This window comes from Marmota flaviventris, chromosome 6 (assembly GCF_047511675.1).
Source record: "Marmota flaviventris isolate mMarFla1 chromosome 6, mMarFla1.hap1, whole genome shotgun sequence".
Taxonomy (NCBI): Eukaryota; Metazoa; Chordata; class Mammalia; order Rodentia; family Sciuridae; genus Marmota; species Marmota flaviventris.
Window position 1 is genome coordinate 37,864,243 of NC_092503.1, and position 26,459 is coordinate 37,890,701.

At 36.4% G+C, this 26,459-nt stretch overlaps 1 protein-coding gene across 5 annotated transcripts in view; it reads right to left on the reverse strand.

Moving 5' to 3' along the window:
• Positions 1–26,459, reverse strand: part of Ncoa7 (nuclear receptor coactivator 7) — a 144,013-nt gene that overhangs the window by 68,791 nt on the left and 48,763 nt on the right. For 4 of the 5 annotated variants that reach the window (XM_071613058.1, XM_071613059.1, XM_027947379.2 and 1 more), the window contains exon 3: positions 5,700–5,920. In XM_071613058.1, coding sequence (XP_071469159.1) covers positions 5,700–5,920 — 221 coding nt within the window. Of the gene's footprint in view, positions 1–5,699; positions 5,921–26,459 lie in introns of those variants that run through there. The other variant, XM_071613060.1, reaches the window with a different exon arrangement.

The window sequence follows — 26,459 nt, forward strand, 5'->3', positions numbered from 1 at the left end:
AAGTCAGCATGATCACAGCTAGGTTTGCTCAGGGATGCTTATTTCACAAGCTACTTCCTTGTAGGCATCCATACCCCCTTGTTTGTATAAAAATGTAACTTTAGCCTCTAAATCCCTTTTTCCCTTCAGAACAATTTTTCTATAGAACAAGGATACCACACTGTTGATATTTTGAGCTTTTTTTAAAATTTATTTTTTTTATAGTTGTAGATGGACAGTATGCCTTTATTTGTTTAGCTTTTTATGTGGTGCTAAGGATGGAACGAACCCAGTGCCTCAAACATGCTAGGCAAGCGCTCTGCCACTGAGCCCCAGACCCAGCATGATATTTTGAACTTTTTAACATAGGGCAGTTTTTGCAAACAGATAGATGGAAACACCAAGAGTGATGATGTTGAAAACAGTACCTGCAAGAAGAAAAAGCAACAATAGGCCACTGAAGCCCAAGAGAGGTCCAGAATCCCCTGCTGAAGACTTCAGTAACTTATAAGTATCACGGAATAGAAACTTTACTTTTCTCCCTGGGTCTGCTCATTAACTGCTTGGAATATGGAATGAAGAAATTGGTTACAACATATTTATAAAGACTGTGGAGCAGGAGAGTATGCCATATGGTAATGCGATATGGAAAACTCAATTTCCTCGTATTCAAGATTCTTACTTTTTGCTTTCTTTCCACTTTTATTTCTTAAAATTTTCTAATTATCAATCTGAGAATTGTAAAAAAAAAAAAAAAGTAAATTGCCACATAAATGGGAGGTGTTAGATCTTGGGTTTTAAGAATTATGATGCCTTTTTACATTCATGCACATGAGCATATTACAATGGTTATGTATGTGAAATTTTATGTATTTAATTTTATTCATGTTTTTAATTGTACATTTAATTAAATGCAAAGCTAATCACTAATTCATGACTTTTTCATCTTTAAGGCCTAGATTTTGACATGTCACAGATAATCTCTCTCCCTCCCAGTAAATTTGTTTCGGGAAATCTATGACACAACAGGTACATTTCCTGGGGTTTCATTTGTCTAAGAATGTCTTGTCTTTAAGCCTGAAAAACAACTTTCACTTACAGCTTTGAACTAGATGTCATGGCCCTTGTGTTCTCTGCCTAACTCCTCCTTTACTCCTCTATAAGTAACTTTTTCAAGACTTATTTTTTATTTATTTTTTACTACTTATCTATGATCTATAAATATTTGCTACTGTGTACCCAAGCACTGAGTTTTAATTCTACCCTAAATATGGTGAGCTCTTTTAATTCCTATACTCAGGCATAAATTTCAGCTCCTGAAAGCATTCTCCTTGTCTCACACAAAACTTTAATTAAATGTCACAAAAACTTTAATATGATTTCCTTGATGGTCCCACGAAGCACAGGGCTGATTTTTTCCATCCAAATAATTTCAACTTATTTTAAACCTAAATCCCTTAAACCCATCCTGCTTGAATAGAAAAATATTAGTTAGGATTGGTGTTTTTGTTTTATTTTTGGTTTTGGTCCTGGAGACTGAACCCAGGACCTCCGGATGGCAAGCACAATTCTACCACGGAGCCACACTCAGCCCCCTCATTAGGTTCTTTTCACATGATAGTTCTTTTTAATCCTGCATTCTTTGATTCTTTGAGCTCTGAAGTCCCAGAATAATCATTACTTCTGAATAGAAGAGCAATATCATTCTATATTTATGGCTTGACCTATTTGTGTTTAGAAATTAATTTATCAAAATAACATAATCTTGGCTTTCTTAACTTGATATATGAAACAAAAGGCAAATGATGGATGTAAACTTTTCACATGTATGGATTTTAGAAATCCTTAGAAAAAGTAGTTTGTGTATGGAAATGTGTCAAGGTTGCCACTGTGGAAGATAACTTAGTAGTTGTTTACGTTCATTTTGTCATGGACACCAAAAATCTATAGAAGAGAAAATAGAAGATTCCATTTGTTTTTTTACTGTCTCTGTTTTTCTTGTCAAGGTTCTTTTGAATTCAGGAATAAAAGCAGATTTGAGATGATTAATACAGACAATACAGATTAGTTATCGCAGATTTGAGATGATTAATACAGACAATACAGATTAGTTATCAACAAGTTAAATTCATTATGCATCCTGCAAACTTCTCCTTAAACAAATATTTGACCGTGTTAATCACAAAACTGTCCTTTGTGTTTGATATAATGTCTTCCCAAGTACAATTCTCCTAAAATTCCTACTATACTCTCCAGGATTCTTGGCATTATCCTTTTTATATTAATATATTACATAATCATAATATATTTTATTCCAATAGAGCTTGCTTCCCTCATTTATAAAATTCCTCCATCTCTTTGGAATCTTACATCTTCATAACTATGTTTCAGATGAAGAACTTACCTACAGTGAAATATCATATGCATTTGTAACATTCTATCCCTATTCCATGTTCTTAGAAGCACAGAAGTATACTATTCTAAGATTCAGGAATAAGCATTTGTTTAATATAAAAGTTTCTTGGCATATAATTTTCATGCTACTTCCATATGTTTTGTTGTTGTAACAGTTGAGTTTATCTTTTGATACATTTAGGAATATTCTAATATACTTGTATCACATTCAACTTAATAGCTACTTTTGAAAAATTTATTATGATAAGTTGTTATTGAACAATTCTTATTCTTTAAGAATTGTTGAATAAATGAAAAAAGGAGTCCTATACATGAACAAATACAAATGAAAGCATGGAAGTGCTGAGTTCACTTGTTCCAGAAGCTTTTTTTTTTTTTTGATGCCTACTGTGTGTCAAGCACCATGAAAGAAAGGTGCTGGATCTAGATCGATCTGATGTCATCTGCCTCAGTGTAATTACTTCACTTCCTTTTCCCTAGTCCGCTCTCAAAACTGAAACAAAACATTTATAGCATCAGCATCATGTTGTTATAATGAGGCGATTCCAGTGACTCTATCTTTCCACACCATTCTTCAGTATCTTAACTTCTTTGTTCTAGTGTCAAGAGAGAGCAATGAGTTATGGCCTAAGGCTTAAGTGAGGCACAGATAAATCTAATTCAACAAGTTAAAACATAACTTTTGTCAAGACAGACTTCTTTAGATCAGGCAGGTAATACCATAGAGGTAGACTGGATACCTACAAAAAGTAATCACCCTCTTATATCTCACTCACAGAACTTTCTCTAATGTTCTTTTTGCAAAGCCCTTGCATTTACTCTATTATATTATTCAGTTCTCTGTATTTTATGATTATTAACATTTAAAATAATTATAAAATATTTAATATGCAAAAAGAAAACAAACTCCCTTGGAACTTCTGTACTCAGAGAAAACTACTATCAATGTTTTGTTATGTATCCTACTCTTTTTAAATATACACATTATCATTTATTGTCCATGAACTTCTTGTTTTGACTCTCTGTGTGTTCCGTGGAGCACTTTATTTACAGATATGAATTCACCTAACACCTGCAATTTATAGGTCTTTCAACTGCAATCTAGACCCCTCTAGACAAATCCACTTGGTACCTCAAAAACAGCTTCAAACATAAATTCATCATCCTCCTTCCTCCTCCTTGAGTTTCCTAATTTGTTAGTTCTTGACTCTCACTCACTTAACTGCACAGCACACACTGATATTTCCCTAAGAAAAACCTGTCCTCAGTGGGCCCAGTCTCTGCCCCCCTTCCATCTGCCTTCTCAGCTCAGATTCATCAGAGAGAATAGAGTCCTCCAGCTCTCCACTAATGACAAAGTGAAGTCTACATCCTTGGCAGGCAACCGATCTTCCCATTTTCATGTCTCTTCTCCTCCCTAGACTACAGCCACCAAAAGCTGCAGTCAATTGGAACCAGAGTGACCTTTAACTTGAGGTCTGATGCTCCACCTAGTGGTACAGAATGATATCCTGGGATAGGAATCTAAGCCATAAGCCTGGGTCAGATGCTGTGAGGTCAAGCAAACCTGCTAAGACCTGAGTTTGTCATCTGCAGGCAGATACGGAAAGGGCCAAGAAGCCCTGGAATTCAGTGGCCCAGACAGAGGTTTGATCTAAGCACTCTACACTCATGAGGAAAAGTCCCAAACCTCCAAACCAGTTGTTCTTGTCATTCCTGAGAGAAGAGGACATGCTCTAATGGCATCTCCTTATTAATTGCTGCCAAATAAAATCACACCATTTTGGCTGATGACTACATTGTTACCTATATCTTTCAGAATGTTCATAAAACATAAACAAATAAAAACAGGTATTGCTCTTCTATGAACTTATTCTTCTATTCAATGCACATTTAAAGAGCACCTGCAGATACTACAAGGCCCGAGTCACTCTAGCCTGCAAACACAGAATCAGACAAATCCATGGGGAAAAAGTGGAAATCTAAGCTGGACAGGGACAGAGAGGGCTTCCCAGACGCACAGGTGACTGAGCCATGATTCTGTCAGTCAGGTAGAGTTAGTCAGGTAAAGACAAAGGTATTGTTTAAGTCTCAGTGATATTATAACAGTATACCACATTAAAAAACTATTCTAACACAGCAAGAAATCATGGGCAAAACAAGATGTAGAAGGCAATTTTTATTCATTCTTTTCCTCTTGTTGGATATAAGGGATAATATCAATTTAATTTTAAGAGGAAGTTTATTAATTCTATAGGAGTCTCCTTCAATATGTTGACAGTTTATATAGTATACTCACAGGTTGAGATTAAAAGCACCCATTTAGCTGAGTTTTATTTCACATAATTATCTTGGCCCACTGTAATGCTGCAAACCACATGCTCTTAGCTGCAAATTTTTCATCTATCCCTATCAGAACAAAGACAGCAATGCAGCACTTATTACTACCTTGATGGCAGTACATTTTATCTTTGAGGAGCACAGTAAGAAAGTCACATGAAGCATAGATACTGTTATTCTGGTATTAATGGGGACCAAGTGGATGGCCCTCTGGAACAAGCTCCCTTACTCTTCTATAAGACATGTCTTATATGCTGCATTTGTAATGTGTTCTCAGATGCCTCCTTCAGTTTTCTTCCCCTTTGCCTAGTAATTTGAGCATGCTGTAACCTGTATGCCATAACAAGTTCTGACTCTGGGTACCCTTTCTTTGCATTCTCTTTGGAAACTATTCCATGCTTACATATGACAAAACAATAGAGGAAGCTGAATGATTTGAGTAAAGATAAATATGCCGTCATTGCTTATGCAGTTTCAAATGTAACAGCTATTCTGAGAAACTATATAACACTGTGGACTTTTTCTAAGCTTCCCTTTAACTAAAATGCCCAGGCATTTTTTTCAATTGACAAATATTAAGTCATATGTCCTCCCTATTCTCTTGTTTAACTGATGTCAAAAATTGCAGGTGCTTCTTTCATGGATATGCCTATACACATTAAGAAAAATAATAAACATTTCTCCTACAGGGAGAATAACCACTCATTAGATAAATGTTTATTAGCATATGATATGTATTAGGCACTATGCTAGATGCTAGGAATGCAAAGTTGAATGAAACATAACATTATTTCTTTACTATTCATTTATATAAGATGTTACATATATAAAGAAGAGCCTGAGGCATGTGGTAGCTGCTCATAAATGGATATTATTGTTATGATGATTCACTTATAAATTAGTCTTCTAAAAACAATTACAGATTTTTAAAATGAAAATACTGCAGTAGAGCTACCAATACTTACCAATACTATAATATCTCTTCAGTTCTGTACGTCTGATTTCTTTTAACTGGTTATTTTTTCTTTTTTTCTTCTCATCAGTAACATACTCTTCTTCTACAGCAATGTTGCACTTGTCTGGTTCCAAAATGACTGCATTAGCATCTTCTTTCCCTGGATGTGTCCTTGTGGCTACAGCTGAGGCTGTCTCCGCATTTTGTTTGGCTTGCTTTTTCTTTTTCAATCTAAGAATAAGGGGGAAATAAGGCGAAAACAATGGAGACATGATTTGCTAGAAGGAATCCTATTAATTTCATGTTGTCAAGCTTTGAAAACTAATTAACTAATGCAGAAAACACATTCCTTATAATATTTTTTTTTAAAGAGAGAGAGAATTTTTTAATATTTATTTTTTAGTTTTTGGTAGATACAACATCTTTATTTTTTATATGGTGCTGAGGATCGAACCCAGCGCCCCATGATAGCAGGCGAGCACGTTACCACTTGAGCCACATCCCCAGCCTGTAATATTCTTAATTACATTTTCTTGGTTTCAAAATTTTCTCATCATTTATGTCGTCTTATGTGGAGGCCTACAGACCTTCCTCAATTATATCCACAATATATGATAAAAGTGTCAGGGCTGGGGTTGTAGCTCAGTAGCAGAGCGTATACCTAGCATGTGTGAGGCACTGGGTTTGATTCTCAGCAACACATGTAAATACACAAATAAAATAAAAAGTTCCACCAACCACTAATAAAAATATTTTTTAAAAGAGTATCAGTAATCTCCTAGGCCTTAGGAAAAATGAGATTCTCTATAGGCTACTAAATGTTGAGTAATCTTTTTTTAAACAAGATATATAGTACCCTTACTACAATGCCATATTTGGTGTGTTACGTTTTTTAAAAGGCACTTCTGGTGTTCCGTGATACCTTTGGACTATTGGGCAAGCACATAAGTAAAACAAGTCCTTTATAATTGGCTCACGTGTTCACTATTAAGTTTTGGCAAGATGTGAAATGGTTCAGATCTAAATAATTCTTTTCCTTTACACATGTCATTACAGGAGTATTAAAGAAAGAACAGAATTTCCTGAGATAGAAAATGCCATAATGACAATATATAATTATCATTGTGATTACTAATAATAGCTGATAATTACTACTAATAGCTGATACCTTAGTAAACATATTTGATGCTTTCAATTTTTTACCTCTGAGTCCAAGACATATGAGAGAAAGTTTGTCACAATTCACTGAAATCCAATAACTCAAAAATAATTTCCAGTTGGTGCATTACTCTGTAATTATTTCATGTGTTGCTTCTATGCTTCTGGTCCTTTTTGAGAACGTCTATGCTTTAGCAAAGTGTAAACTCTTTGTTCTAGAACAAGGGTCTTGGACTCTCATACCTGTGGTACTCTGCTTACACGCAACTTTTTTTTTTTTTAAATGAGGACATTTCTTCATGTGGATAGAAATTATCTAGGCACAATTTGCTTTCTCTTATTTCAATCCTTTGTCTTTTTATGCATCTGGACAATGGATGAGGAAAGTATGGGTAGAAAACCGACATAACTGAAGGATAATACAGAGGTAATATTTGGTCTTCTGCTGCTTTGCTCTGTGACACTATACAAATACCTCCAACAGTCAAGAAAGGTCTCTCCTTAAGGCCTGGACCCATTAGAGAGCTCTACACTCAGTCTAGAAACCAAACTCCTCTAGCCTCAGTCTTCTCATATTAAAAATGACAATTGGGCTGGGGCTGGGGCTCAGTGGTAGAGCACTTGCCTCACATGTGTGAGGCACTGGGTTCAATTCTCAGCACCACATATAAATAAATGAATAAAATAAAGGTCCATCAACAACTAAAAAAATATTTTAAAAGAAACGACAATTATTTCCTTATGTATCAGCAGAGTTTTTTAAAATTACGATTAGCTGAGATAATATATCTCAACATATGATGGAAGACAAATAAGACCCCAAATAGTAAAATATCCCCTAACCCAATTACATATTAACATGAAAACGAAGCATGGTAAGGTACATGACACACACTGCTTTGGGGACAAAGGCCCCCTATTCCAATAAGATATTTCAAGTAGGCTGTTACACAATGAACACTGAGAAGCAGTTCTTATATTTTTCACTGACTAATAAATCAGTACATGGCTCAAGAGATAAGACAGTTGGAAAAAAGTCACAGATAAATACATTTTTTATGTTTGCTTGTTATTAGCTATCTTTTTATGTTTGCTTGTTAAATAAAATCACAAACCAAACAAATTAGAGACTCATAAAGAGGGACCGTTTCAGTAAATATGGTTTCATTTTGTATCATCTGATTTTAAACTCTTTTTTCTGGAAAAAGAGTAGGTAGATCTTCATAAAAGTTTGGTCTGATAATGCCTCTAATAAAACAATTTTTCTCCTGATCAGGATTACTATATGAGACTCAATTGAAGTGCATTAGCCTAGTTAATATACAGACATAATTTTTTTTATACAGAGAGGTTTGTCTCTGCAGAGAGCTGGTCTCTCTCCAAAATGATGGCTACGGATGGGCTGATATTATTTTCCAATGCATTCGCTGAAAAAAAAAAATGCTTGAAATGAACCTTTTTGCACCATTCAAAAATGATTTTTCCAGGAGAGAAAATAGATGTTGAAAATTAGTTTTATGCAGCCTGAAATATGCTGCCTTTTAATCTTCTGAGTTTTTCCACTTTAGGTTCATTGAAATGTCCTCATTTCACTGCCTTCATGATAATTAGAGTCACTCAGATCTAGGGCATGTGTTTCGATGAACAGAGCACTGTTTGGGGACATCTCATTAGAGACTAATTTTCACACAGAGAAATAACAAAATGGGATACATTGTTTTATTCATTTTTCTCCCTTTTCCACATGGAACATTATTGTCAACACATAAAGCCAAACAGAGTTGTTTCTTCAGGAAAAAAAAAAAAAGACCAGAAAAACAGCAATTCCAAACTTGTTTAACAGAAAAGAGAACATGATTTAATATATGAGAAATTCTATTATCATCTACGTCTATTGTCTAGAGTACTGCGGGAGAATTTATTTTTTATGGAGGCTGTCAATATAACTAGAAAATTCTGATCTTACAACTCAACTAGAAATCAGATGGATTTATGGAAACCTGTAAAATCCCTCATTCTCAGCATAGAAATGTATTTTTGACAACTTTTCTAAGGATAAATAACTGCCAACCTAGAAATGTGGTATGGCTGATGATCTCCAAACATTCCTCTTTAGAGTGCTTGTTCTCTAGCCCTTCTCTTTTGTTTCTTCAAGCCAATATCTACTGTGGTAATTAATCCTCACAATAGGGATTTGTATCACTAAATGGGTAAATCACTAATTGGTCATCACTAAGGTAAACTGGAGGAAAAATGGTCTTGCAGAAAAATAAACTCCACTTATTTCATGTAAGCCTTTAAAATGACATCGGATATACACTTATTTATATTGTGAACTAAAAACAATACTTGGCAAATCATCTTACAGATAAGTGATTGAAAAAACTATTAATGGACATTTAAGATTTGATTGTGGTAAGCACACGTTAAAAAACTAAAAAAACAGAACCACCCAAACCTTTATTATTTGCACTTGTCTTTCTTTAAAATAAATCACAATTACATAAAACAAGTGTTTTAAATTCAACCCCCTCCCACTATTGTACCCAAGCCCTGTCAGTTCTAGCTCCTAAATCTCTCCTCATCAAATTCATCTTCTCTTCTTGATCTCTGCTCCCACTGATCATGTCAGTCTTTCATTCCCTCCCTGCCTGTCTACTTTTTACAATATTATTTATTACTCATTATTACAAAAGTAACACCTGTTCCCACTAGAAATTTTTCAAAATGTAGGAAAATAAAATGGATAAAACTTAAGTGCAGTGCAGAATCTAAGAAATAATCATGGTTTGAGGGAGATAAATGAAAGCCAGAAGAGAAGGGAAATGTTACCACTCAGACCTTCCCCAAGTGCAGAAGAATGAAGCCATGATTCTGAACTTTCTATATGTGCCTTCCCATAATGGAATATTGAAGATCTTTTTTTCATTATTATTATTCTTGAATCTGCCAGCTTTTTTACATTAAAATAGTGAAGGCACTTAGTATCCTCTAATACAACCAGACCTCATTTTCTCCCAACTAGTGTCCCGGCCCACAGTTAGCAAACCGACTTAGAGGTAAAGGAGGTGATAATGCTGAAGAAATCATTGTAGCTGAATGAAAACTGTTTTTCTTCTGAAACTTTTTCCTTTACTAAAGGAAATGAGTTTGGGACCCTGGCAGCAATCAAAGGTCAGGCATTGAGCAAGATCCTCTCTGCAGCTTTGCGATGGTCCCTTCCCTAGGGTGCGGTGCTCATTGTTAGAAAGCAATACAGAAGGCACCAGGTGATGAGGCTCTTGTGAGTGCTTACAGTGAAAGCTTTATGAGGACAGGAATTTGCTCTTAATGCTGTGCTCCCAGGGCCTACACAAGGCACACAGTCACTTAATTAATGCTTCTTGAATGAATAAATGGAGTCCATGTTCTGATTTGGTTGAGATCTGCTCTCCTATAAACATGCCTTTTCACAGCTTTCTCTGATTACCGGCATGTTCTCAAAAATAAACTCCCATCTCCTTATTCAGATTCTTGATTAAAAAGAAACGATACTAGCCACAGATAATTGAAATGATTCAAACTCTAGATTTTTTTAAGAAAATATACTAGCCACATATAATTTAAAATGTATTGAAATATAGAATCTTTTAGTATTAAATTAGTGGTATGTCCCTTTCCTTAATTTTATAATTTAAAGACCATGTATTTCTGAAAACCATGCCATAGTACTGCATGGTCCATGGATAACCATTAGCCAGTCATCTATGGCTGTTAAATTAAAGTAAAATAAAAATCTAAAATTCAGTTGTAAGAAACACATTTCAAGAGCTCAGTGGATTTGTGCTAGTACTATTCTACTGGACAACATACACAAAGAACACTCCTGTCACCACTGGGCAACCCTGATTTAGAGCGATGATAGTCTCTTGCTAAAAGGGCTACCACGTTTTGCATTTACTATCCCTGCACTGAATCATGAAGGTCCTGATCAGAGATATGAATGGAAAGTACTCCCTCAAGGGATGGCTAACAGCCCAACTATGTGTCAAATTTATGTTAACAAAGTAATCCAGCCACTTAGAAATCAAAATCCTGAACTACAAATATTTCACTATATGGATGATGTATTATTAGCACACAAAGATAAAAACACATTGCTAGAATGTTATGCCACACTTACAAACTTATTAAAAAATTATAATCTAGAGATAGCAATAGATAAAGTACAATTAAATTTTCCAATTAATTATTTAGGAGTTCTATTATCCTCAACCATGGTCCGTCCACCAAAAATTCAAATACGAGTAGATCAACTCAAATCACTTAATGACTTTCAAAAGTTATTAGGAGACATAAATTGGATAAGGCCTTATTTAGGTATACCAACAGGAGAGTTGGGACCTTTATTTGATATCCTAAAAGGTCCATCAGATCCAAATTCACCCCAAATGTTAACGCCTGAAGCAAGAAAGGCATTAAAAATCATTGAAACATATATGGAAAATATGCATTTGGATAGAATTGATATAAGTTTGCCTTTATTATTTATTGTACTACCAACAAAAAATATTCCTACAGGAGTATTTTGGCAAGAAGGTCCATTATTATGGATACATTTATCTTATTCTCCTAACACTATTCTTACATCTGCAACAGAACCAGGATGCTTTATTCAATATCTATTTTATTATTGCCCTTTGCCATATCATGAAGCTCTATTTTGTTTTTTGAGCTCATACAGACCTAGGTTAATGTTTTGCTGATCAGTTCTATTTTTTGACTATAGAGTTTTTAAACATTGCAATGGAGATTTCACCTGTAAAAAGTTATAAGGCCTTTACTATAATGTTATGTGTTGTATGTATTATATTATGTGTGCACACTTGTGTTTTGTGTTATATGTTTGAATGTATGTATGTCCATATATCATATATGATGAGCGCTCATGATAAAATGGATCCAAATATTTTGTTTTTTCACGTGATTTATATGGTTTAATTTAAATTGGGTAAACAACTGTTGAGGATTGTTTTAATATGTAAACAAAAAAGAAGGTTAACAGATCTGTTTGTTTACTTTCACCTTTCCTTTTCATTATATTTAATAATTCTCTTAAAGATAATGTAAATTGTTAAGAAAATTGTTTTCTTTTAGTGCCTTCTGTAATGTTACATAATTTTTTCTTTAGCCATTATTGCCAGAATTCCTATCTTCATCCCAGTGCTGGTGAAGTCAAAGATAAAACCAATCTACAGCTTCTACAATAGCCATCACTGAACTGCTTGCAGAACTTGCCTGGACACATTGTGAGCTCACCTGTATGCATTGTGAACTATCTGTTGGTGCAGCGACTTGTGGTAGTGTTGGGGTATTTTTGCTGATGATGTCATTGGTGGTACAATTTTTCCAAAAGGAGCCGTCAATTGGCTTGGTGTATCTTCCTCCCTTCTGCTTGTCATGATCGTCCAGCTAAAATTCGGGGGCCAACAGAGGTGAGGCAAAGAACCTCACCCCCCCCCCCCGCTGGTACAAAGACCTCTCCACAGGTGTGGCTGTATACTGGACCGGTAGTCAGTGACGGGTAAGATCCAATTGCAATGGTACCAACCTAAGAACCATATGTACTATTGGACAACCTAAGGCAGGCACAGTCCCTAAGCCACATGCTTGTTGTTTAAACAGAGAGGGGGAGATGTTGAGAGCCACAGCCGAAGGGGCCCCAGCAAACTTCCAGCTGCCGGCTGATGATTGGCTCACAGCGGCCCCAGCAACATCTAGCTGATTGGCTCCTCTGCGGTGATGCTCATTGGGCTGTTTCCCTGCCCTTTCAGACCACAGAGCTGCTCATTGGGGGACTTTTTTGGGTCCGCCCATGTGACCCAGCCAATCGGCCTCAAGAGCAGGAGGATTGTGGGAGGTGGGGAGAAGCGTAGGGGGGAGAGAGAGGCTTGTGGAAAGCCGGTGGTGGCAGTTGAGGCTCTGAGGGTTTTTCCTGAGAGGCTGTTTTGTTTGGCGTGTGTGGTTCTAAAAATAAAGTTAGTTTCTTTTGACAAGTGGCTCCTGATTGTGCACAGCCAGATTGTGGCATTGAGGAAAAGGTGCAGATGAAAACAATTTAACAATTAATACATGTATATGATATGTTTTTAAGGCTACACACACACACAAAAAAAACTGGTAATGTGAGTTTCCAGAAAAAAGAAGTTATTAGCTGGGACCAGGGATGGGGGGAACAGATTAAGAAGATTATTGTTTAGTGTGTTCTCTTTTGTACTTTAAAAATTTTATATTACTTGAATACTAACAGGTATTCAAAAATAATAATAACGATAATGATAATAATAATTTTGGTAATGGGGATTGAACTCAAGGGTGCTTAACCACTGAGCCATATCCACAGCCCTTTTTTCATTTTATTAAATTTTGAGACATGGTCTCACTGAGTTGCTTAGGGTCTCGTTGTTGCTAAGGCTGGCTTTGTACTCACAATTCTCCTGCCTCAACTTCCTGAGCTGCTGGGATTACTGAAATGTGCCACCGCATCAGCTAAAGAATTTTCTTTTTTTAATATAAAACTAATTTAACACTTTTGTCAAAAAACTGAGTTAATATTTTCAAAAAGATAATTATAAAAAGCTTGAAAGCTTTCTTCTAACAACAACTATAGCTGACTAAGGAAACAGGAACCCTGGCATGCAGTTATAAATGTTCTCCCTCTCACAAAAATCCTTTGAGGTAGGCAGTTTTATCTTTGTTCCACTGATAAGAAAAGGAAGGCTGAGAGAAACTAGGGCCATTTCCCAATGTCACAGGGCAGAAGAAGTCAGAACCAGTTGCCAAGGAGCCCCTGGGGACTACCTCTTTTAGAACTGTTTATGGCATACACGTCTATTTTGACTTTAAAATAAAATCCACTGGACCTTGAAAATTCTATGAACCATGTGGGGCAGAATGGCTTAACAATCTTGTGGACTTCAACAGAAAGCACACTTCCAGGAAGTCTGAAACCCAGATCTGGGTTCTGGCCTTGGCCCTCTTAGAAATCAGCTCTGCGACCTTCTTTGGAAATATGATTAGCTCTCTGGGGCTTCTAAGTAAACAAAAGCAAGAGGATGAAATGATTTTCAAGGTCCGGCCTGGCTCTAGAAGTTTATATTTGGCTGAGAAGATTAGGAAACATGTAAAAGTTGTTTTGACGTTTTAAAAAATATTTTTAAAAATCCAAGCTAAACCTTTCCAGGAGTCATACACATCCCTGTTCTCCTCTGTGTCTCATATCTGGTTGCATTTTCCTTCCACCAGAGAGCCCCTGACCTGGGAAAGTACAGAGGTCAAGATGAAACACCATCCACACATAAGGACTATCAAAAAACAAAAACAATGCTAACCACCTAAAAAGCCAACCCAACAAAAAACACACTGCCCTGCAATTTGGGTCTGATAGCTATAGAAAGTAGAACATGTAAAAATTGATCAACCATGAGGACCTTATAGACCTCTTTAACACATAATGTCTTCTTATAAAATTGCTACTATAGGGAAATAGAGTACTAACATAAAAGATGCAGATATGCCATCATTACACAAAAAGAGTTGCAGAATGCTATTATAATATCACTTTATTTTGGGGAGGGTAAAAAATTAAAAATATAGCAAAATGTCCTCAAACCAATAACTATATAGTTGTAGAGGTATATATATTTTTATAGGTTGGGTAGGTGCACAGGAAAATTTTTGGTCAATGGGTAAAGGAAGAGAACCTTTACATTTATATAATTTGGTGTTACTGAATGTTTTGATACAGCAAGCATATTTTACTTTTGTAATTATAAGGCCAACAAAGAAAAAAAAATGTCAGCAGCTATGGCAGTGTTTTGTTAAAATCTCAGTTGGTGATTTATTCTTTCCCCTGAGTCCAGCTATTGCACTCAATTTCTGGATGGCAGCACCACCCTGTTCCCTGTTTTTAATCAGACAGAGCTGATTGAACTCCCTCTGTGCCCTTCCTCTGGTTCTTGCTCTTGGCTATTCTGGCTGCAACCCTGTCACTATACTGTTCTGACCTTCAGGATCTAGGTTGTTTTTTCCTGGTTGTCCAACCCGGAATTTACTACTTTCAGAGATTGGGAAAACAGTGCTACAATGGAATGAATTCAGCATCAGGGTAGACATGTTTGTGTTTTTTTTTCTTTTTTAAAATATTTTTTAGTTGTGGTTGGACAAAATACCTTTATTTTATTTATTTATTTTTATGTGGTGCTGAGGATTGAACCCAGGACCTCACACATGCTAGGTGAGCGATCTACCACTGAGTCACAACCCCAGCCCCACATTGTGTTTTAATCTTCTCTTATTCCTTGGGTGCACATCCTGGGCAAGTTATCAAATTTAAGCCTCAGGTTCCCTCATCTTGAAATAAAAATAATAGCCTCAAATTTTTTTTTTGATGATTAAAACAAACTGTACACAAAGGGTTTACTTTACAACTTCTGTTAGGGTCACAATAAGAGCTCCACAAGTTGCTTATTTGTTGTGAGTGGCATTATTCTTACTTGGGGACTTCTGTGGATCCAAGTAAAAGAGAGAACACATGAAAATTTCATATATATATATACATATATATGTATATACACACACACACACGTACATATATCAACAAAGAAGCTATTTGACAAATCCCAAATGTTCATATATGTTCACATTCTTTTCCTCACTATACATAAATACTTTACTTCACTCCACTATGAACTTAGTCACCAGTACAAAGTTATTTATTAATTCCAGAAAAATTTTATTCCTTATATTTCATTTCACCATGTGACTTCAAAAATGGAGGACTAGTTTTCAATTTCAACTGCAAATCCTTAATTGTGATATATGCTAAAGAAAATCAAACTTAAAGGTAGAGGGAGAAAAAGAGTTTAAAAAAAAGAAAAAAAGAAGAAAAAGAAGAGAAAAACCTCACTTGACAGAAATTCTCATGGACTTATGATCAAAGAAAATTTTAAAATTTAGGAATCACTGGAAAAATCCATAGATTTGCTGGGCGTGGTAGCAGCTCTGGAAGCTGAGGCAGGAGGATCAGGAATTCAAAGCTAGCCTCAGCAACATAGTGAGGCCCTAAGCAACTTAGTGAAACCTTGTCTCTAAATAAAACATACAAAAAGGGCTGGGGATGTGACTCAGTGGTTAAGTATCCTGGGTTCGATCCCTAGCACACACACACACACACACACACACACACACAAATCCACAGATGTACCTGATCCTAGTATAAAGTACGCATCCACTTTGAGATGTGTCCCTTTATTTTTCGTTATGTCTAATTATGATAAGATGTCCACCTTCTCCCTGTGAAATTCACCAGTTGAAATGAAAATAATTCTGGTTTCAAAGAACCACTACAGTTAGAAAAGAGATCCTTTTGCTTTGAGTTCAATAACTATTGATATATTCTTATGTAGTGCACATACACCTAAATGTATGCTTGGCCTCAAGGAACAAACCACATTCTAACAAAAAGCAATGAATGCAATGCCAATCAAAGGCAAGCCACAAAAACCCAATTTCTCTTTTCTAGGACTTCCTTATGCTACTAGAACAGCGGGGCTCAGCAGATCTTAGGGGTCTTCAGTAACCTAAGCAAGAAACAGTGGCAAATTCTCATTCCAAGGAGTGCTGGGGTGGGTTATGGAACATTCAGAAACCTGACAAGTACTCCCCAGTACCAGGATTACAATGACAATGCTACAGAATGGTGTACACTGTTCAGAATGTTTGCCTTGTATTTACAAAACAAGACATGCTTTTGTTGCATATATAGGTTACCCCATGTGAGCGCAGTTCTCTCTTCTAAGTCAGCCTGGGTCAGGGGCCTGAAAACATTCTAAGGAAATCACTAGTATAGGCAATATTTATACAGACAATGGTAACTCCTTTACCTAAGACAGAGTTATATCCTGAAAAACTTACCAAAAGTCAAAAATATTTAAGTCAAACTAGATTTAATTCTGCAATAAAACCATCTTGAAGTTAAAAAATCATTAAGTTGAATCACTACAAGTTTTATTTATCTTAGCTAAAAAATGAGGATGGGAACCAAATCAGGGAATTTAGTCAAGGTAGTAAAATAATTGTGTTATAGTAAGAGTAATGAGCAAAGTCCTATAAATATAATACTTAAACATTAGGAATTTTGCTGCTTATCAACCAAGAATAAGGTGACAAACGCAGTAATGCAGAAGTTAAATAAAAATCTGCAAGTAGAAATGCCAAGAGAAGTAGCTGATTTCTTTTTTGCTTTATAATGGCATTATGCATGTGGCATATTTAACTTAATATTGTTAAACTAACTGGCTGTATTAATTCCCTATGGCTGATGTAACTGATGACTTAAAACAACACATTTTTACTCTTTTAATGTCTTGGAGGTCAGAAGTCTGAAATCATCTACACCTGGCTGAAGTCAAGGCAGGGCCTATTTCCTCTGGAGTATTTTCCCTTGCCTTTCTTCTAGAACTGCATTTCCTGTAGCTCTCTCTTAAATCTTCAAAGTCAGCAGCACAGCCTCTGTCCTCAATGACACCCTCATTTCCCAGTAATCAAATCTCCCTCTGCCTCCCTCTTACTTGGACACTTATGATTGGGTAAAGACCCACCCAGGTGGTCCAAGATAATCTCCCTGTCTCAGGATCCATAACTTTTTTTTTTTTGTTGCTAAAAACAGGAACATTCTCAGGTCCTGAGGATTAGGACTGAAGCATCTTCAGTGGTTATTACTCAGGCTATCATACTGGATAACTGAACATTTGAGTTATAAACAACTGTAAAATGAGTATCCTATCCCTGTCCCAGTTTCCATATCCAAATCATTACCACGTCTGTGCAACACGTTGTGTACACTCCTTTAAGGAGTTCTCTGCTTGCTTTCATTTTATGTTGAGTGTCTCCAAATAGCCTTTTGAAGGTGGGGATGGTAGCAGAAAATTTTACCAGTGTTTTAAAGGGTTCCATCTCATTTCCACATCTAATCACTTTAACCTGCACTGAAATCAGTTATTCACTGTTATGATTACTAACAGAGCCAAAAACAATTCCAATTTTTTTCTTCTATTCCTTAACATGTACAGAAATAAAAGTTGGGCATGGTAGCACAGGCCTGTGATCCCAGTGACTTGGGAGGTTGGGCAGGAGGAACAAGAGTTCAACACCAGACTTAGCAACTTAGAGAGATCCTGTCTCTAAATAAAACATTAAAAAGGTTGGGGATTTGGCACCCCTGGATTCAATCCCTGGTATCCCCCCAAAAAAGAATCTATTTTTGTGGGGGAGGGTATCATTTTATAGAAATTTTTTTTTACTTAGAATCTCTTGCTCTGACCATTTAACAAGTTTTATACAAAGCAGTGGGATGTATTTCAATAACACACAGTATACTAAAACGGCAATTTTTTTCTTCCTTCCTTGTTTCCTTTCTTTCTAAAAAAACCAAAGTCTGCTTTTATTATTGCCCCTATAGCCCAGCCACCATTTGGAAGGAATGATAGTGTTGATATAATACCATCTTCAAACCAAGAGAAAATACAGATGGATCTGAAATGGCTTTCAGTGACTTAATGCCTTGATAAGGAAATAAGGAGGAAACTTATTTAAGGAAATAAGGAAATTGCTCATGGATCAATGCTTCATTTCATGTTCCTGACAAAGTCTTCTCCTTTCTTGATGGAAGTTTTCAGCTCAGGAATGGCCTCTGTGATCATTTTCAGCATCCAAAGAAGAGACTTTGCTGATGCCCCAGGTTTTTCTCCAGGCCCTTTTCCACCTGCAGCAAAGTTTTTGTTGTTGTTGTTCTAATTTGTTATATATGACAGCAGAATGCATTACAATTCATCTTGCACATATAGAGCACAATTTTTCATATCTCTGGTTGTGTACAAAGTATATTCACACCAATTTGTGTCTTCACATATGTACTTAGGGTAATGATGTCCATCTCATTCCACCATCTTTTTTACCCTCTTGCCCCCTCTCTTCCCCTCCCACCCCTCTGCCTGGAGACCTTGAGACCTTTAGGATGGAGACCTTGAACCTTCCCACGCTCCCCCTCCCAACCCCACTATGAATCAGTCTCCTTATATCTGAGAAAACATTCAGTATTTGGTTTTGGGGATTGGCTAAGTTCACTTAGCATATATTCTCCAACTCTATCCATTTACCTGCAAATGCTATGATTTTATTCCCTTTTTTTCTGAGTAATATTCCATTGTGTATATATACCACATTTTCTTTATCCATTCATCTACTGAAGGGCATCCAGGTTGGTTCCACAGTTTAGCTATTGTGAATTGTGCTGAAATAAACATTGATGTGGTGTGTCCCTGTAGTATGCTGTTTTTAAGTCCTTTGGGCATAGACCAAAGAGTGTGATAGCTGGGTCAAAAGATGGTTTCATTCCCAGTTTTCCAAGGAATCTCCATACTGCTTTCCATATTGGCTGCACCATTTTGCAGTCCCACTAACAATGTATGAGTATGCCTTTTCCCCCACATCCTTGCCAACAAGGATGTTTGTCTTCATAATAGCTGTCATTATGACTGGAGTGAGATGAAATCTTAGAGTAGTTTTGATTTGCATTGCTAGAGATGTTGAACATTTTTTCATATATTTGTTGACTGTTTGTGTATTACCTTCTGAGAAGAGTTTGTTCAGTTTCTTGGCCCATTTATTGATTGGGTTATTTGGGGTTTTTTTTTTTTTTTTTTTTTTTGGTGCTTGAGTTCTTCATATCCCCTAGAGATTAGTGCTCTATCTGATGATAAAATCTGTCCCCCACAGCAATGGTATGGAGAAAGATGTATGGTCCATTTCAACAGCAATGTGTTTCCGTGACATAATTCTTTCAGAGAAAGTTTGTTTTCCTATATTCTCTTTAGTCAATCCATGCAATTAAAGCACAGCTCCCTTGAAAATTCTCATGCAGAAATACAATGATGTCAGGGATTCTGGTCTCTAATTTTAGCCTTCCTTCCTATTAACTGCTTAAACTGTGGAAACATGGAGGAAATAGAGACCAAAAAGACACAATCTGAAAAACAATCACTTTAGTATACAAATTAGTACTTTGCTAAAAGCCTAGTAAGTGAAACATAAAGTTTATGATCAGTAGATATGACCTGCTGACAGAAAACTACTGGGGGTGGCATAAAATTAGAATGTGCTCTAGCTCAACTTCTTGCCTTCCCCTGACTTTTAAAAATATATCCCATTAATTTATTTTTTTTTCACAACCTTAGATGTGTATGCTTACCTTTTTATAATAATATGCTTTCAAAGTTATAAACTAGAAATGGCCTCATAACTCATCCTGACTTTTAGATACTTTCAGAAAGAATAATCTAATATCAGGTATAAAATTTTTAAACTCAGTTTGGCAGATATCCTACATTTAGTTGGTTTGTATCCACAATGTCCATTTAATGTCTTGGAGGTGTTTTTTTCCAATTAATACATATATCTCAATTGGAAAAAATTATATGTATATGTATACACACACACACACACACTAGTTGTTACCATGGGGAGTGATACTGATCAGAAGCAGGATTCATGGAGTGAGTGACTGGTAAAACCTACTTTGAAAAACTTTCTGGCCTGGCACAGTGGCTCTGGGCATCTAAGATAGAAGGATTGCAATTTCAAAGCCAGCCTCAGCAACTTAGCGAGGCCCCAAGCCACTCAGTAGGCTCTCTATTCACTTCACTGATGTTTCTTTTGCTGAGAAGAAGCTTTTTAGTTTGAATCCATCCCATTTGGTAATTCTTGATTTTAATTCTCATGCTATAGGAGTTTTTTGAAGGAACCTGGGTCTAATCCTACATGATGGAGATTTGGGCCTACTTTTTCTTCTATTAGGCACATGGTCTCTGAAAACACCTGGAATCCTAAGTGATAAGTATCTTTGTATTCTAATGGATGACTCAAGGCTGTGAGGGGAAGGTGCCTTGAGACCTTTAGGATGGAGAGTGGTCACCAGAAAGACCAGTGTTGGAATTTTTAGCACCCACCCCGCACACCACTCCCTCTGGAGAAGAGAGGGGATGAAGATTGAATCAAACCATCAATCATCAATGATTTAATTGATGATGCCTACATAATGCAACCTCCCTTAAAACTCTTACAGGCTCGAGTTCCAGAGCTTCTGAGGTGATGAACATATTATGGTGCTGGAAGGGTGGTATACCTGAAAAGGCATGGAAGATTGGTGCACCTCCCATACCTTGGTGCATGACCCATACCTTAGTCTAAGAATCTCTTCTTCTGGGCTGTCCCTGAGTTGTGTCTTTTATAACAAACTGGTTCAGTGTAAGTTATTTTCCTGAGTACTACAAATCCTTCTAGGAAATGTAGAACCTCAGTTAGGGATCGTGAGAATTAACCCCCAAATTTGGAGATGAGATGGACAAAAGTACCTGTAGACTGGGGATTGGGGGCTTTTGACTGGCACCTGAAGAGAAAAAGGCAGTCTTGTGGGATTGTGCTCTTAAAATTGAACTGAATTGTTGGACACACAGCTGGTGTCTAAGAATCAGAAAATATTCAACCGTAAATTTTGTCAAAGAACCAATCTGGAACACAGAAGAGAAGATGGAAATTGAGACTGATCCAGAAAAACATGGAGTCAACTCTTTTCTCTGATCAGAGATACGTGACTGAATACCTGCAGGCATGTTCCCTTAGCCCAGGAGCACTTTTTAAAGATCCAAATGACTGAATGATGAGCATGAAAGTGGAAATATTCTACATAAAAATCTGGATGTCGGGTTCACCTTGAGGAATTAGAAGATGGAATAGCACTGACCTACAGTCCCAACCTGTAAAACAGGAGGCGGCAGCAGTTTTTCTCCTTCAGAAACGTGTGTGCCACCTTGTCACATCCAGTTTCTTCCTTTCCTTTCGCCAGTGCTACTCATCATCCACTCGTGCCTCCTGGCTCTGGGCCCTATGGTACTGTTTATAGTCTCTGCTCCATGCAGCATGAACTTCTATTCTCGGATCAATTCAGATCACGAGAAGGCTGCAGTCTCAGACATATGGTGCTGACCCGCTGCAGCAGAGCTTTCACTGAGTCATACACTGGCATCGTGCCCTCTCATTTCACGTGGCATTGCTGCAATAAATCACTTCCATAAATTGCTTCTATGGGTGTTGCTCAAGACCACGACATTTTTCTATGTTGCCATGTGAAGTCCTATATAATTTTAGAGTCCAGGGGTAGGAAAGGTTTTGTCATTGGAGGAGCTGCTGCGTGTTCCACTCAGGAACAGAGAGAAATATGAAAGGAATCCCTTTGTAACAGGGATCATGAAGTTGTTTGGAGTCAGCCAGACAGCGAATAGCATGCAATGTAGTATCCTGTTTTTCCATGCCAATGTCTATGTTCTCTGGTCTGGACCTTCAATTTTTAAATAGTATTTTATAAACTTATTTTTAAGGAGAACAAAGAGGAAATAATAATAGGGATGACCTTGGCCTCATTCCATGTGCTGCTCTTAAGGTTAACTGTGGCTTAGGTTTTTTCCCCCTTTTCCTGGTTCTGGCTTCTGTGTGGATGTGAGAAATGAATTAGGAGGAGGACAGAAATGCAAAAGGACATAGAAGATCAGAAGAAATAGAAGAAGACCCAAAAGGAGAAAAGGGGACATGACATGTACTGACTGGATTTGGGGACAGTTGCTGGTTACATTTTAAGAAGGAGAGAGTTTGGGGAAGCAGTTGAGAACCATGTAAAAGGTCAGAGACATGGGAAAAGAGGACTTTTAAATGTCTTATTGACTATAATGCATTTATTCCTGCCCTTGGATGTTATCTGGGAGGGGAATTAAATATTTGAATTATTTTCTCTGTTATACTTACTTCTTTGCATGTGATGATGCTGGGACTGGAACAAAACAAAGCTAGTTGTGCATCACATGGGTTGTATATGTGCTGTTTTTCTAGGGTATCTTAAAGGTGGGGCATGAACGAATCAATAAATGAATGAGAAAATAAACAACCTTCAGCACTGGAAAGATAAAGCGTGCTAATTATGTTATTTATGTCAAATTTCATGAGTTGATAGAACCTTTGCCACTTAGATTAAAAGGAACCGACATCTCAAGTGAAGTTGCCCTACAACCTTACCATGAGAGGAACAAAATCCACCTGATATCAGATCATTAACATAAAGAATGAATACAAGGTGCTTTTGAAGGGGACAGAACAACTACCCTGGGAATGAACGATATTCTACACCTGAACACTTGCTTTATTTCCCCCAAATAAAAAGAATTGGTATTTCCTATCATGAAGTCTGCATTATATATAACGTGTCACATTGTGCACACAAGTGAAACCAACTTCATTACATACCATGAATCAACCACCCTCTTCAGCAGCAGTCTTTACCAGAGAACTTGGATTTTATTTTGCTTTATTTATTTATTTATTTGGGGGGGTGTGCCTGGAATTGAACGAAGGCCTTGCATGTACGACACAAGTGCTGTACCACTGACAACACCTGTGGCAGTCTTTTTAATCTTCTTTGATAGCTGTTGATAAAAGGCAAGGGAATTTCTGATAGATTTGCTCTTGGAAATTCCTTTTAATTTTAATAACACATTCTAAATCTCAAACATCTATAATATGGGAATAACAGTCATCCTGAATTCATGTGGATTTCTAAATTTTGCATGGATTAAGCCATGAAAACACTCCTTTGGACTTATTTTGGGTGAGACTAAAGATTTCCAAAGAAAACAAAATAATGTAATGATAATATTCCATCAACTGGGAATATGTTTTTAAGTTTTTGTTTGATTGTTTTTGGATGAACCCAGAGGCCCTTGGCCACTGAGCTACATCCCCAGACCTTTTCATTTCATTTTGAGACAGAGTCTGACTAAATTGCTGAGACTAGCCTCAAACTTGCAAGCCTCTGCTTCAGCTTTCTGAGTTGCTGGAATTATAGGTGTGCAACATCATGCCTGGCTGTCTTAAACTATTACTAAAACTCTTTGCAGGTAATACATCAAATATCCTACAAATAAAAGTCAAATGAAGGAATGTTTCTTTGCTGTTTGTTCAGATTAGACCCCCCCAAAAAAATTTCCAATCATCCTGATCCCTTAAAAAGAAGGGCTCTATATTTAATTCATGTATGCATTACAATTTCATGATGACATGGGCATAAGCCAAAATTCAGCATTTATCAATTATTATATCCCTAGTATAACTACTATACATACAAAAGGTACTTTGTATAAATATATTAAGTCTATATTTAGATATTGTTTTAGGGAGGATTCGGGGGACTAAACACTGAATTAAGTTTTCTAAATCGTTCATAAAACTGTCATAATATTTAAAATTTTTAAATAGTTAAATAATTTTAAATGATAAAATAATTACCTCAACTAGTAAATTATCTCTTCCACCTATTTTTCGAGAAGCATTATCTAAATAATAGGATCTCAGATGGAAAGTGCCTTAGAATTCCAGTGTCTAAAAATCCAGCAAGACTTAATGTGTATCAATATACTTTTTAACTTCAGTGCCTAGTACATTGCCTGAGACACTATAGGAAATGGTAGTAGATTTTCACTGACCTCCCTGCAAACTATTTCTCCTTGTTATGGCACTATGGCCCAATTTTCAATAAATATACACTTCACTAATACCAGATCTCGATAGGGTTCCACCGTAGCCCCAGGAATTAAAAACTTGACAGAGTTCTGTCCAATCAAAGCATGGAGCCCCAGCTGCTGTGCTCACTCCAAGAACTGGCACATGATCTAAGCCAGATCAATTAAAACACATCTCAGAACTTGTGTGTCCTACTGGCAAGCATAATTCCATTGTCTGCTATTGCACAAGAAGATTCTGAGTTGGTAGCATTTATCAAAGAAAGTCTGAGAAAATAAGCCAAAAGAATGAAAGGAATTAGATACTGACAAGCTGAGTCATGATGCCATTATTTGAGACCCCTAATCTAAGCACTCCAAAAGATAAATCTAATCCCAGACTTTTTTCTGTTTTTGTACCAGGGATTAAACCCAGGGACACTTTTTACCAATGAGCCACATTCTCAAACATTTTTTTTTTTTTGTAGTTGTAGATGGACAGCATACCCTTAAGACAGGTTCTCACTAAGTTGCTAAGTTGCTGAGGCTGGATTTGAACTTGCAGTCCTCCTATTTCAGCCTCCAAATTCTGGGATTTCAGGTGTGTGCCACTGGCCTGGCTAACCCCAGACTTTTAACTTAATGTGAACCAGTAATCCTCAAATGTCTTCCTTTCTTCTTAAGCTACTTTTATCTACTGTTTTATTCCCTAGAAAGGGGGAAGAGGGTCCTTTTAAAGAAATTTACATAAGAGGTAAGTTGTTCCATATGAATGACCCCCAAATGTGGGTCCAGGAGTTGGGGATGGCTGGTAGCTGGGAAGTTGGTGGTCATTATCAGGTGACAACAAAATAGATGTCTGATGTATCTTAACACTTGATTTTTGGCCTTGGGTTTAGCATATATAGCTTTTACAATGTTGAGGTATGTTCCTACTATCCTTAGTTTTCCTAGTGTTTTGAACATAAAGGAGTGCTATATTTCGTCAAATGCTTTTTCTGCATCTACTGAGATAATCATAAGATTCTTATCTCTAAGTCTACTGGTGTGATGAATTATGTTTACTGATTTCCATATGTTGAACCAACTTTGCATCCCTGGGATGAACCACACTTGTGTTTTGGTATGCAATTTGCCAGAATTTTTGCATTTATGTTCATCAGGGATATTGGTCTGAAGTTTTCTTGTCTTGAGGTGTCTTTGTCTAGTTTTGGTATCAGGGTGATACTAAGTCTTATAGAATGAGATTGGAAGAGTTGCCTCTTATTGTATTACATGGAATAATTTGAGGAAAATGTCTTATAGAATCCATCTGATCCTGGGTTTTTCTTGATTGGTTGGCTTTTGATGATGTCTTCTATTTCATTGTTTGAAATGGACCTGTTTACATTGTGTAAGTCCTTCTGATTCATTTTGGGTAGGTCATATGTCTCTAGAAATTCATAAATGACATTAAGATTTTCTATTTTATTGGAGTATAAGTTTTCAACACAGTTTCTGATTATCTTCTGTATTTCAGTAGTGAATTCATGAATTCATCATGAATTTTAATAATTTGAGTTTTCTCTCTCTTTCTTTTCATTAGTGTGGCTAAGCATTTATCAATTCTACTTAATTTTTTCAAAGAACCAACTTTTTGTTTTGTCCAAGTTTTTGAGTTGTTTCTTTTGTTTCACTTTCATTATTTCAGCTCTGATTTTAATTATTTCTTGTCTTCTACTACTTTTAGTGTTGACTTGTCCTTCTTTTTCTAGGGCTTTGAAATATAATGTTAGGTCATTCATTTGTTGACTTTCTATTCTTATAATGAATGAGCTCAATTAGATGAACTTTTAAACCCAAGGTCAAGATCATTCTAAATGAAGGAAATTTGAAAGTATTCCCTCTAAAAACTGGAAGAAGACAAGAATGCCCTCTTTTTTTAATATTTATTTTTTTAGTTGTGTTTGGACACAATATCTTTACTTTATTTA